General features: G+C 47.9%; 1 protein-coding gene across 3 annotated transcripts; it reads left to right on the plus strand.

Annotated features, from left to right (window-relative positions):
* The first annotated feature begins 3,607 nt into the window (after positions 1-3,607).
* SSTR5 (somatostatin receptor 5) lies at positions 3,608-11,033 on the plus strand. Of its 3 annotated transcripts, none has more exons than XM_057403048.1 (2): positions 3,608-3,812; positions 9,592-11,033. In XM_057403048.1, exon 2 carries the CDS (start codon positions 9,657-9,659, stop codon positions 10,767-10,769), a length of 1,113 nt encoding a protein of 370 aa, XP_057259031.1. In that variant the 5' UTR covers positions 3,608-3,812; positions 9,592-9,656; the 3' UTR covers positions 10,770-11,033. The 3 variants fall into 3 exon arrangements, with proteins under 3 accessions (XP_057259031.1, XP_057259029.1, XP_057259030.1); XM_057403046.1 differs by lacking the exon at positions 3,608-3,812 and adding an exon at positions 3,996-4,154; XM_057403047.1 differs by lacking the exon at positions 3,608-3,812 and adding an exon at positions 4,850-5,435.
* Positions 11,034-11,736: the final 703 nt, after the last annotated feature.

Below are 11,736 nucleotides of genomic sequence, written 5' to 3' on the forward strand. Positions count from 1 at the left end.
TAAGTTCTGTGTAAAGATACACAGAGTATCAGAAGTACTGGGCAAAAATCAAGGCTTTAATAACGCTTTGTCTACCGGACTGGCAGTGCAGTAAGTTTGCTCTGTGGCTATTGAGAAGAGGTGATTTGAAGTCATGGGATAGAAAAGCAATCTTCTTTCCCAACCAGGCTGTAAATAGCCAAGAGATGTTCATTTAAGGTATTGATGAGCAAATCCAGCCCCTGTCCTGTGCTTTCTCCTCCAAGAGGGTTTCCAGGAGGCAGAGTGGGCTGTCAGCGCATCATGATGGTAGGGAATAAAGCAGGCTGCTCAGTAATGACCAACTGGGAAGATCTTCATGCATCTCTGCCTCAGGCAATTCAGCATTATGACAACAGATGGGACTGTAATTACAGCCCGTTTGAGAGATGTATAAAGCACTGATTTCAAAGGCATTGACTTTTCTTCCTTGTAAGCAGAATAACAAAGGGAAACAAAAGCACCTCAACCTCGCTGGGATTCCTGCCGCCTGGCTTTCACAGCATATTCTGCAGGCAAAGTGAAAACGTTCGGCTTCAGCCAGCCAAACTGTGAATGTAATTGAACACAGTAACTGTCTTCCAGTCAGAAGCTGAGCTGAAGGATGTTTTCTGTGAACTTCGAAAATGCTTCAAACAAATGCAAGCCAATCATTAAAAACAAGGAAAAAAATATCCCTGCTGCATGCGGAGCTCCCCGGAGAAGCAAAGATTGGAAACCAAGCCCATGGCCATGGCCAGGGCTCATGAGGTGGAGGAGTGGTAGATCTGTAGTCAGTGTACTCGGGAGCTTTGAGCAGTGAACAGCAGAAAATTGATCCATTTATTTCTATGGCAACATGAATAACTCAGGACTACACCAGAGCCCAAATCTCAGCTGGATTTGAAAACTCCAAGTGATGAGCAGCCACTCTCACCCAGCAAGCTCAATGGTTTTCTTTAAAGGGGAAATAGGGCTCTTACATTTCCTTTTTCTCAAAACTCATGATGTTAAATAGATCCTTGGAAGAAAACACAGTGTGACCTTCAGCAGGGGCTCAATTGAGTCTTGGGAGCCACAGCTTCACTCACCACAACTGCCAGCGCTGTAGCTTGCTGGGATGAGCATCTTCACAGCATGGCCATCCTGCACTTTGGGGCTTCTTGTGGGGATGAGGAATGGACATGACTCACAGTCCCAACTGGCTGTTTAACCAAGAACATACTTCTCTCCTTGTCAGTGCCTCGGGCTCCCGTTCTTGAAGAGTAAAAATATCCTTCACCACTTAGGAAGACTTCGAAGCACCAAGGAGTCAGCTTCCAGCCTGGCAGCCCTGCCTGCTTTTCCGTGCTGATCTCATCAGTTTTGACCTTAGTCCTCTTGTGATTATGAAAAGTCTGGGTCTAATCCTTAACACACAATCAATTTTTAAGGAAATGGCTCCAGAAACAAACTGGGAGCAAACCAGATATCTGCTCCTTCTCTGTTTCTGTGCCCATCGGAGTTTGAAAGGTACCTTTGTTGCACTACTCCGGTCCTTCTAATCAGAGGCAATCCAACCCTTAGGGCCTCAGTTCCCACACAGCCCTCTAGTTTAAGCCAGGCTTGGAACCGAGTCTATCACTGAGATGGTTTACGCACTATGAGTGTGTGAGTTCCTCCCTCGCCAGCAATCACTCTGTTCCTTGCTGCCAGGTTCAACAGGAGAAGCTGCTACAAGTTCCCCAGAGCTCCTCCTTCTAAAAATATTGATCCAAAATCATCCTTTCTGCTTCAGCTGAGTTTTCACAAGGCAGCTGAAGAACCACAGGAGGGGCTTCCCGTGCAACCTGTCTCACACATATGCGCTGGTTTAACATGTATTGCTACCATTACGTTTGTCAGCAGTTTCATCATCGTTCAACGCGACGGTAGGAAACGTACCCTTCAGGAATCGTGTTGTGACACTGAATTTCTGTATGCGACAAGGGTGGCAAAATAAAGAGACTTGTATCCAAGTTAGGGCTCTCTGAGAGGTGGTTTTACATGGAGAGGAGAACAAAATAAAGTAATGCAGGCTGAGGCTTTTAGCGTAATATTCAATCTCTGCCCTCTCTAAAACCTCAACACAAAAATGTTAAAGCTATATTGATTATACACCTATAAAATACTACATGCAGCAAAAAGGAGACATCTGATAGAATTACAAACCAGGTACTGTCACATCACTGCTATGTGCTTCTCCTCCACACACCTCATCTACCTCATACATTGATGATCCTCATTACAACACATCCGAGCCACCAACCTTCACACATGAAGCTGCAGGTCTGCCTGTGTTGATGGGTATCTACCCGAACACTCATGTACTAGGAGTTATTTTTCCTCCCATGTTTATTCTGTGGTTGGTGTAACTGATCTTTGGTCTCCGACCAGGGGCATTAGCCATTAAAAGCATGATAACAGGTAGTGTTCTCAAATAGCTTTTGTGTTGGCTCCATTCAGCTCTGAAATGGAACGTCGATGTTGACTTGAGTGGGTAAAGAACTCACCCAGCATTAAGAGGTTTGTAAACCTTCCCTCTGTTACAGCACAGATCCTGGTAAGGCGCTTATTTGTGCTGTTTTCTTTGGGGAAACTCAGGAACCACAGTGTTTTCTCAGCAACTTTTTAATATGCAAAAGATAATAAAAGGCTAATAAAATATAGGAAGGCAAATCATTAAATTAGCCCTATTTTCATTCAAGCTGATATTCACAGTGGGGCTATTGCATCGCACTTTGCTTGGCGTGTTTTCAAAGAAGGTAATCAAACTCTCCTGTTTATCATTCCCAACTCTATTTCTGTCAGATGACTCTCCCTATTGTCATGGCAAGAGCAGACTGGAGCCTTAGTTCAATTTAGTGGTACATGACCATAAATACATCAGCAGATTGAATTAGAAAGCGACATGCCAAGAGCAGCTTTCTCCTTCTCTTCTCTTCTTCTGTTTTTTTTTGCCTTCACACATCTGACTCAATTACAGATCTCTAATTGAAAAGCCTCAGCACTGGATTAAGATCATATACATTATTACAAAGCACGATGCCCTGTGCATGCTGATGGAAAGGGACTGGGGAGCCCAGTGCTGTGTTAAACACACATCCACTGCTCTGATCATCCTCCCCCCCCCGCAAGACGAGGAGCAAAGGGGCTTAGGAGACACCGGTATGGGTGTCGATACAAGTGATATCAGGAGGCTGCAGGCTGGAGGGGGAAGGCTCTGTATGACTTTTAATTCACTTGTTGCATTTAAAGGGTAAAACAGTTCAGCCCCTTCCTGCCCTGCAGAACCTAGGTGAAATCCATGGGAGTTTAGGAAGGAGGAAACCCACCAAGTTTAGCCTGACAGCCTGGATATTAAGCCCTGCATCTTCCCACTAGCTAAGAATTTTAGGGCCGGATCCGTAGTCAATTCCCGCATGGGATTTCAGCTCCGGTTCTCCAGGGAGAGGCAGGATGCGGAGCGCGACCCTGTCTCTAGGTCTTCCCTAATGCTCAACACCAAGGAGCGTTAAGATGGATGTGATGGAGCTGCAGGTCCCTATCACTGTCCCTGAAGGAGCCCGCACGCTGCGGGGAGGGGGCTCGCTTCGTGGGAGCCCGCAGGAGTCTTTAAAAGCACTTCTCGGAGCTGGAAGGGAGGTAGATGAGGGGAGGCGATGCAGGTCTCCTGGGAGACCCCTTTCCCCCTTCTCCGCGGGCACAGGGAGGGCTCCCAGCCCCTCGCAGGAGCAGCCGCTCTCCTCGCACGGCGCACACCCCGCACCCGGGGTGTGGGGCAGGAGCCGAACCAGGTAAGGGGTCCTTGAGCTTGGGAAGGGGGCACGGGCATTGGAAGGGGATGCAGAGCATCCCTGCTGCCTCCAGCGCCGACGGCTCCCCACCTCCAGCCCAACTTCCCGCAGACACCCCAGGGTGTCCCCTCGCGGGCCCCGTGTCGTCCCCCCCTCCAGCTCCCATCACCGGAGGCAGCCCCAGCCGGGAGCCCCGTCCCTCCCCTCGGGGGGCGGCCGCCGTCCCCGCCCGCCGCCGGAGGGAAGCGGAGGAGCTCGGGGCGCGCTCCTGGCTCGGGGCAGCCCGGGCTGAGGGGGGAGCTGCAGCCGGAGCGGGGCCAAGAGGAGACCCTGGGGCTGCAGGTAAATCGTGGCCGGGGGAGAGCGGAGCAGCGAGTGGGGCCGGGGGAGACTGAGGGGGGTGATGGGGTGGGGGGAAGCGGAAGGGATGGTTCAATCTGGGGCTTTGCAAAGGGCATCCCGCTTTTAAAGGGGTCTCCGGGATGAATAAGGCACCGGAGCGGTCCTTGCTCCCCCGAAGCAAAGCGGCCATCCCCAGTTTGCCCATCTTAAGGGGTTTTGCCGTTGGAGAGCGGAGTGAGCCCGTCCTGGCCGGAGGGATGGCAAGGGGGAACCCGCTGATGCGGTGTTGAAAGCAGGACGATCCTCGGTGGTGCTGGGAAAGCAGGAGGAAGGAGGGCTTGAGCCCCGAATGCTGCCCCGATCGGGGTCTGGAGCTGAGTGCCCGGAGCTCCGTTCTGCTAAAACACGGGGGGGGGAAGTGCAGGGGGTCGGATGTGCGGCGGGGTGGTCAGCAAGAAGTGGATGGTCGCGGTCAAAGCGGAGTCCTGGGGGTCACCGTGGGGCTGGGCTGGGTGTAGCATCCTGTATCCCTGTGCCCTGCCAGCTCCTAGTACCACAGAGCCAGGCACAGGGTGTACACTGTGCCCGGAGGGCTGCAGAGAGAACAGCCCTACTCAGCTGTTTTAAACTTGTAGGCTTGCCTTGGGGTAAACCAGAGCCTTCTTATAGATCTGGGGGGGAGGAGACACGCAGGTTACACCAGGCAGCTGGTACTTAGCGTGCTGGATCCGTCTCGCAATGCTTGTGTTGGGAATCCCAGCTCCTGGGTGATCCTGTGACCAGGACTCTGCGGCCGGAGTGGATCTGCATTGCTGGTGTGGGGTGCACCCAAGGGGTCTCACACCCTGGGAGGTCCTCTCGAGGCTCCTCGTCTTGAGCTGCATCATCTCTTACAGCAAGAGGAGCTTCGACTGAGCTTAACCTGGGGCTCTCCTGGCTCTCCCTAAGCCAAGGGACCTGTGGGTGCTTCAGCCTGGAAGCCAGACACAGCCGGTATCGAAACACTCCTTGATTAAACCGTCTTTGAATCCATCACATCCCTGAAATCAATTGATGCCAATGGATTGCAGAGGAGAGAGGGGAGGAAGAGAAACACTTTGGTGAGATCCCTGGTGATGCGCCGGTGGAGCAGTTGGAGTTTAGCACCTGCCCGGTGCCAGCACGGAGATGTTGGGCTCCACACTTTCCTCTGGCTGAAGCTGCTTAAATCAACTGCTTTGGGAGCAAAACCAGAAGCAAGTGCTTTACAGGACTGTGTGTGACAGGAGCAGCTCGGTCAAAGTGAGTAAACTCTGAGCATAACAGAGCCTGAAATGCTTTTTTGGGGGGGCAAAAAAGTATTTAATAAATACATAACAGAAGCTAAAGTGGTTTATGGATTGCTTTTTCCAAACTAAAAGCTAGGACCAGGTTATCAGGTGGCATCTCTGCAGAGTGCTCTAGGAAACACTGGGCTGTTTGGAGCAGGGTGGTAACAAAGCATTGCCGACTTGAAAACACAGTTCCTAAAGATGAGCTAAAAAGGTGCTAAAAATGGCAAGGTATTATTTAACTTTGACTTCAGCTGATCAGTGTTTTAGTACCAACAGAGCCAGTCAAAGCGGAAAAGCAATTTAGTGCAGGAAAGTTGTTTTGTTGTGTCTGCTGTGGAGGAATTCAATCACTCCTCGTTTTTTGAGTGAGAAACACCCTGAGAAATAACAAATAGCAGATTTTAACCAGGGGAAAGTTCACATCTGAACTGAGTCCTTTTGCCTTTTTATCCCAGGTGGTGAAATAGGGATGGGAGTGGGGAAACCTAGGGATTTTGTATATGAAATGATGAGATTTCTGTGTGCTCTCAGGGAACTTCTGGGTTAGTACAAGAACGTTATTGTAACTGTAAGAAGCTGATCAGGTCTTGGCATGATGCTGCCTTTCCCTCCTCTTCACACCAGCCTTGCCTTAGTGTTTGCGCTACTTCAGAGCTGCTCTGCCAGGTTCCACCAACTTCCACAGCATCACCTCCCTCCTCTCCCCATCCATCAGCAGTTGCTCTCCCTCGCCCTTGGCTCTGCCTGGTGCATCCATGCAGACCACAGCATGTGGTCCCATGGGCTGTAGCTGAAGAAGCAGGTGATGAACACTCATCCCCAAAAGGGCAGATCCACTAAAGCACCAGGAGAGTTTTCCTTTGCTTCATTACAGCAAATTACTCCACTAACACATTGCAGCCAACTCCATGGGACTGGGGGAAAACCACACAGTTCTGCTGCTGTTAGATACTTCTTGGATACTTACCCAGGTGCTTTGCTTCCCTTCACTACCTAGGACATCTGTTTTAAAAGCACATAGGTCTGGATTATCATTCTGTCTATTCCTGCTGGTTATTCTGCACCTGGAAGTAATAACCTGCAGTTCTGCTCTCATAATTCTCTTCACAGCAATTATATTTGATGCTGCATAAGAGAGAGTTATAATTCCAGTGGTAAACAGGGGGTGAGATCAAATCTTGGCTCATAAAACTAGGTTTCCTTATGTAATTCCTTCTTGATCCCAGCTATACTCTGATGCAATGCACTTCACAGGGTTATTTTTGCTTTGCTATTGTCACCACAAGCAGGAGGAATTTCAACCTTGATCTGTCTGGGCAGTTTTAAGGTTTGTCCTTTATGTTGTGATGATGCTTCAGTCACTGATGTGCTGCCTTGTGCTGCCAGCTGGATACCTGCTTTTGTGCCCAGCAAAAGGATGTTTGTGCTGGATACCTGCTGTAGAGAAGTTCTCACAAAAGCTAAATACCTTCTTCAGCTCTGTGCCATAACATCTCTGCTGTTTCTTCTCTCAGTTCTTGGGCAGGGACGCAGGCAGTCAGATATGTTCACTGCAGTGGAGGCCTCTGTTTTATAGCTCTGTAAAATGAGAACTTGGAATCATACTAGTGATTACTCTGGATCTCTGTTCTTAGCTCCTTAGCTTGTCCTTTCTCCTTTGTGTGTTTGAAGCAGAAAGCACATCATTTATGGAGTACACCAGTGTGACGTCTTGGAGATGAAACACCAAAGGGAAAAAAAGCTAGGTGAGAGAAAGTCCCCTAGAGGTGCTTCTTCTAGTTAATCCATCAATTCTGAATACCCAAACAAGTGTCTAAGCTATCAGTCAGCATGCCTTAATTATATTTAGTCATCCTTTGTTGAGGTTTATGGTCATTAACTGCTGCAGTGGTAATGTAAGTGCAGGTAAAATTGTGCCGGTGAGGGGCAAGCTACCAGCTAGACAGAGGGAAAAACCCTCTCTGCTCATCAAACAGCCAGCAAAGCATGCTTTTGGAGCTGTTTGGGTTTTGTTGTTGCCAGAATGTATCCCAAAATACCAGTGGCTACAAGGTAGAGGCAATGAGGTTTCAGTGGCTGAGTGGATAAAGCCCTGAATAGGGGACTCAGCTTCAGATCTGGATGACTTTGAGCCCATCGCATCCCCAGCTAATGTATGGGAAACGCTCAGATGATGGAAGCTCTTTGCCGGTGCTGCCAACTTGCAGGCTGTCCCTGAAGAAAGAGACTCAAGGCTTTCCCTGAGAGCCTTAGGAAATGCATTTCCTTCTGAATGCACCCACTATGGAAGGTTGAAAAGTTCATTAAATGGAGCAAAAAATCTGACAGCAAAGGTTAATGCTTGCAAGAAGCCAAGAGAAGAACCCCAAATACCAAGGAAGCTGACCGACAAACTGCTGAAGTGTCACTGGGGACAGCACAGCAGCAGAACAGACCATGGCAGCTGCTGTCAAAGGAAGCTGGAATTGCTGTCGCCTCCATGGAAGGCACACAAAGATCCCTCAAGAAAAACCCTTGGGTGCATCAGGAATGTCAGCAATGGGTGGCTGGAAGAGCCTGAGGCTCTTTGCAAGTAGGCATTTTGGGCTGTAGGTTATCTTTAGGGTGAGAAGAAGGCATCCAAATGAAAGAACTCTTCTTCCTCACTTTCCTGCCCCTTTCTCATCTCCACCTTCAAGCCAGCATTTGTTTGAGCTTTGGCAGCTCCCTCAGCTTTTCCATCCCAGCCACCCTGGGTTTCTGATTTCTCTGGTACATCTCCTCCCAGCCACAGAGCTACATGTGAGACACCTACTTCCCATCTGCCCAGTTCCAAATCAGAACAGCATATTTGTGATTACTACTGGTAGCTGGAGGAACTTCTACTCTCACCCACTGCAGTGCAGAAAGCACAGCAACCAGCCCGTGGAGGTGTTTGCGTTCCTCTTGGAAATAAGAAGTCTTTTGCATGCTTACATGATGCAGAACCTTGCTTGTGCTTCAAAGGCACGGGTGCAGTGTGGGCTGGGTGGGCTTGAATCCAGACACATGCACCTATATTATTATGGAAATCTAACTATCAAGTGATGGGAATAAAAGTTGCTGGCCACATATGATTCTATGATCCTGCTTGAGCACCTTCACCATGGTCTTCTGGCCAGACTAGGGAAAGATCTCAGGCCAGATTGGTGTCTTGAATCTCCACTCTTTCATACCAGATGCTTTCAACTTTTTATAGCAGAAAGCTTCTTAAACACCTACTTAGACCATGTTGAGACAAAGAATGTAAAATTATTCCTGTGATTCAAGCATGCCACGAAAGAGAGAGCTGGAAAATTTCAAACCCTTTTCAGATTGTCTAATGGAACATATTCTATCACGAAATCTGTTCAGCTGTGTCCCGAGGCTGCCCACTGCAGTTTGGGTTTCTTGAAGAAGAAAGGTGTTTCTTAGACAAAAAAGCACACTTCAGGATAAGAGGAGAGAGGTCCAGAAACACCGACAGAGGAACAGTCTTGAGACATGGAAAAGAAACAGCTTGCTCCTTGCCACTGCAGTCTCCACAGCTGTGTGCATGTGGCCTGACCTGATGGAGAAGTGGTCCCAGACGCAGTCCTTTCAGCTCTGGAGTTCACTGGTGCTCTTTATTAGGGTTATGGAGGGGTTTGTTTCTTCACCTACACAGCTGCCAGTGTCCCCTGGGGGTTCTCAATCGGCTCTGCCAGGCAGTTAAGTGGCATCTGAAGATATCAAACTGAGACTGTTTCTATGTAAACAGGGAGACCTGTGAAACATCTCAGTGGAGCTTCAGATACGAAGAGCTGGGAACTATCTTTGGGTTTGGGTTCTGGGTTTCCTGGCAGGACGCATGCTGTGTTACAGCCTCCCATCTTCACAGTTACACCCGGCCCTGACCCCAGGGCATGCAGCTTGTGAAAATTAAACAGACACCACCATCTACTGGGATGAGCACTTGGGCTGTCTTGTGCAATTCCTTTTTCAGGCATTGGTCTCATCACATGTGCTAACTGCATAATTCAGACACAAATTCAGGCTAGAGATAGACAGTTACAGCATGTCTTCATTTAAGAACTTAGTCTGCTTTGAATTCACTCTTTCTTTTTCCTTTTTATTTTTCTTTCTAGGAACAAGATGCCCATGAAGTTTAATCTCTCTTAGCCTTAAAAGAGAAAACTGAGGAGTAAAAATTATGGATCCTTTATACTTTTCCAACACAGTTAGCACAGAAGCTGGTTCCAGCGACGTGAATTCCTCCCTGCTGACCAACGTGACAGAGAACGGGACGCTCTCAGAGCAGCCCTCATTCAAATACATCCACAAAGTCCTGATTCCCATCTGTTACCTCCTTGTATGTGCAGTTGGACTCAGTGGCAACACGTTGGTCATCTATGTGGTTTTGCGCTATGCCAAGATGAAAACCGTCACCAACATATACATCTTGAATTTAGCTGTCGCTGATGTACTCTTCATGCTGGGCCTCCCCTTCCTGGCCACCCAGAATGCCATCTCCTATTGGCCCTTTGGCTCCTTTTTGTGCCGACTGGTGATGACTGTAGATGGCATTAACCAATTCACTAGTATATTTTGTTTGACTGTGATGAGCATGGACCGCTACCTGGCAGTAGTTCATCCCATCAAATCAACCAAGTGGAGACGGCCCAGGGTAGCCAAGCTCATCAGTGTGACTGTCTGGACCTTCTCATTCTTGGTGGTGCTTCCAGTCATCATCTTTTCGGATGTGCAGGAAGACTTTCACACCTGCAACATGAACTGGCCGGAGCCTGTCAACATCTGGTCAGCAGCGTTCATCATTTATACATCGGTCCTTGGTTTCTTTGGTCCTTTGTTGGTGATCTGTCTCTGCTACTTGCTGATCGTGATTAAAGTCAAGTCGTCAGGGATCCGAGTTGGGTCTACGAGGCGCAGGAGATCAGAAAGGAAGGTGACCAGGATGGTGGTGATCATTGTGGTGGTCTTTGTGTTTTGCTGGCTCCCGTTTTACATGATGAACATTGTAAATTTGATATTTATACTGCCGGAAGACCCCGTGTTGGTTGGGGTGTACTTCTTTGTGGTGGTCCTGTCCTATGCAAACAGCTGTGCCAACCCCATTCTTTATGGATTCCTTTCTGACAACTTCAAGCAGAGTTTTCAGAAAGTCCTTTGCCTCCGAAAGGGCAATGGTGTAGAGGATGGTGACCCCATTGAACACAGGCAAGAGAACAGCAGCCGCTTGCAGGAATCAATGTTAACCCAGAGAAATATTGAATTCAATGGACATATGCAGACTAGCAAGGTCTAAGGGCATGGCTGGGTACTGAAAAGCACTTCTAAACCTAGAGAACTTGTGAAATTAAAGGAAAAATGAATTCATAGCAAAGCTAAAATCTGGAGACCCACAGGCTCAAATGAATGTACATAGACTTCTCTTCCTTTGCCAGCTAAGAGCGTTATGGGCTATCCTGGGCTGTGTGAAACTCTTATGGTGTTCTGGCTAAGGCAGACGTGTGTTACCACTTTCTGTACTCTAGAGAACTGATTTACTGGTACACACTTTCAGCTCTGTACTGCTGAACACAAAACACTAGAGAACACTAAACCTGGTTTAACTACCTTGTTAAACTAAGTTTATGGCTGGTTTGCACTGCTGATCATTTGAGCTGATCAGCTCAAAGCAGAAAACAGCTCAGATAATATCTTTGGAAGTCTTCAAGGGGATCTCTTAGAAGAAAAACACTACTTCTTAAGAGGAAGTTTCGTACAAAAAAGGCCACAGCACTGATCTTAAAGTTGTGTATAAGCCAGGGTTATAAAGTGCTGTGGCAGACACTTACATTGTTTTACTGTCTCTAACCCATATAAGAGACTCATAGCATTCAGGAATCTTTCAAACACAATCAAAAAGAGTATAAAAGCAAGACTAGGAAAACATTGTTGAAAGGATTCCATGTATTCATAATACTGTCACAACCAAACCGCCTATAAAATGTAATGTGACCACTTCATTATTATGTAAGTGACGATGATTGTGAAGTCCTGGAAAGCTGTTGTGTATATTTATTGGTTCTGGATGTAAGTATGGACATGAATATAAACTGTATTTTCAGAAATTAAACAAGTTCAATCCCCTGCTGACTATCCTTTTCATGGCTTTGCTAAGCCCTGCCAGGCACTGAGCAAAAGAGATGTAGTGCAGTCTTTGATGCTCAAATCACAGTAAAGGCAAGACAGTTTAGTATGGTAGGGCCAAGTACAGAGACCGTGGGGCT

The sequence above is a fragment of the Pezoporus wallicus genome, unplaced genomic scaffold, assembly GCF_028554395.1.
Source record: "Pezoporus wallicus isolate ANWC-B61680 ecotype Strahan unplaced genomic scaffold, APGP_CSIRO_Pwel_v1 contig_13839, whole genome shotgun sequence".
NCBI lineage: Eukaryota > Metazoa > Chordata > Aves > Psittaciformes > Psittacidae > Pezoporus > Pezoporus wallicus.

Bases quoted from the DNA above. Each gene is read 5' to 3' on its own strand.
- SSTR5 (XM_057403048.1), top strand. From the start codon at position 9,657: ATGGATCCTTTATACTTTTCCAACACAGTTAGCACAGAAGCTGGTTCC.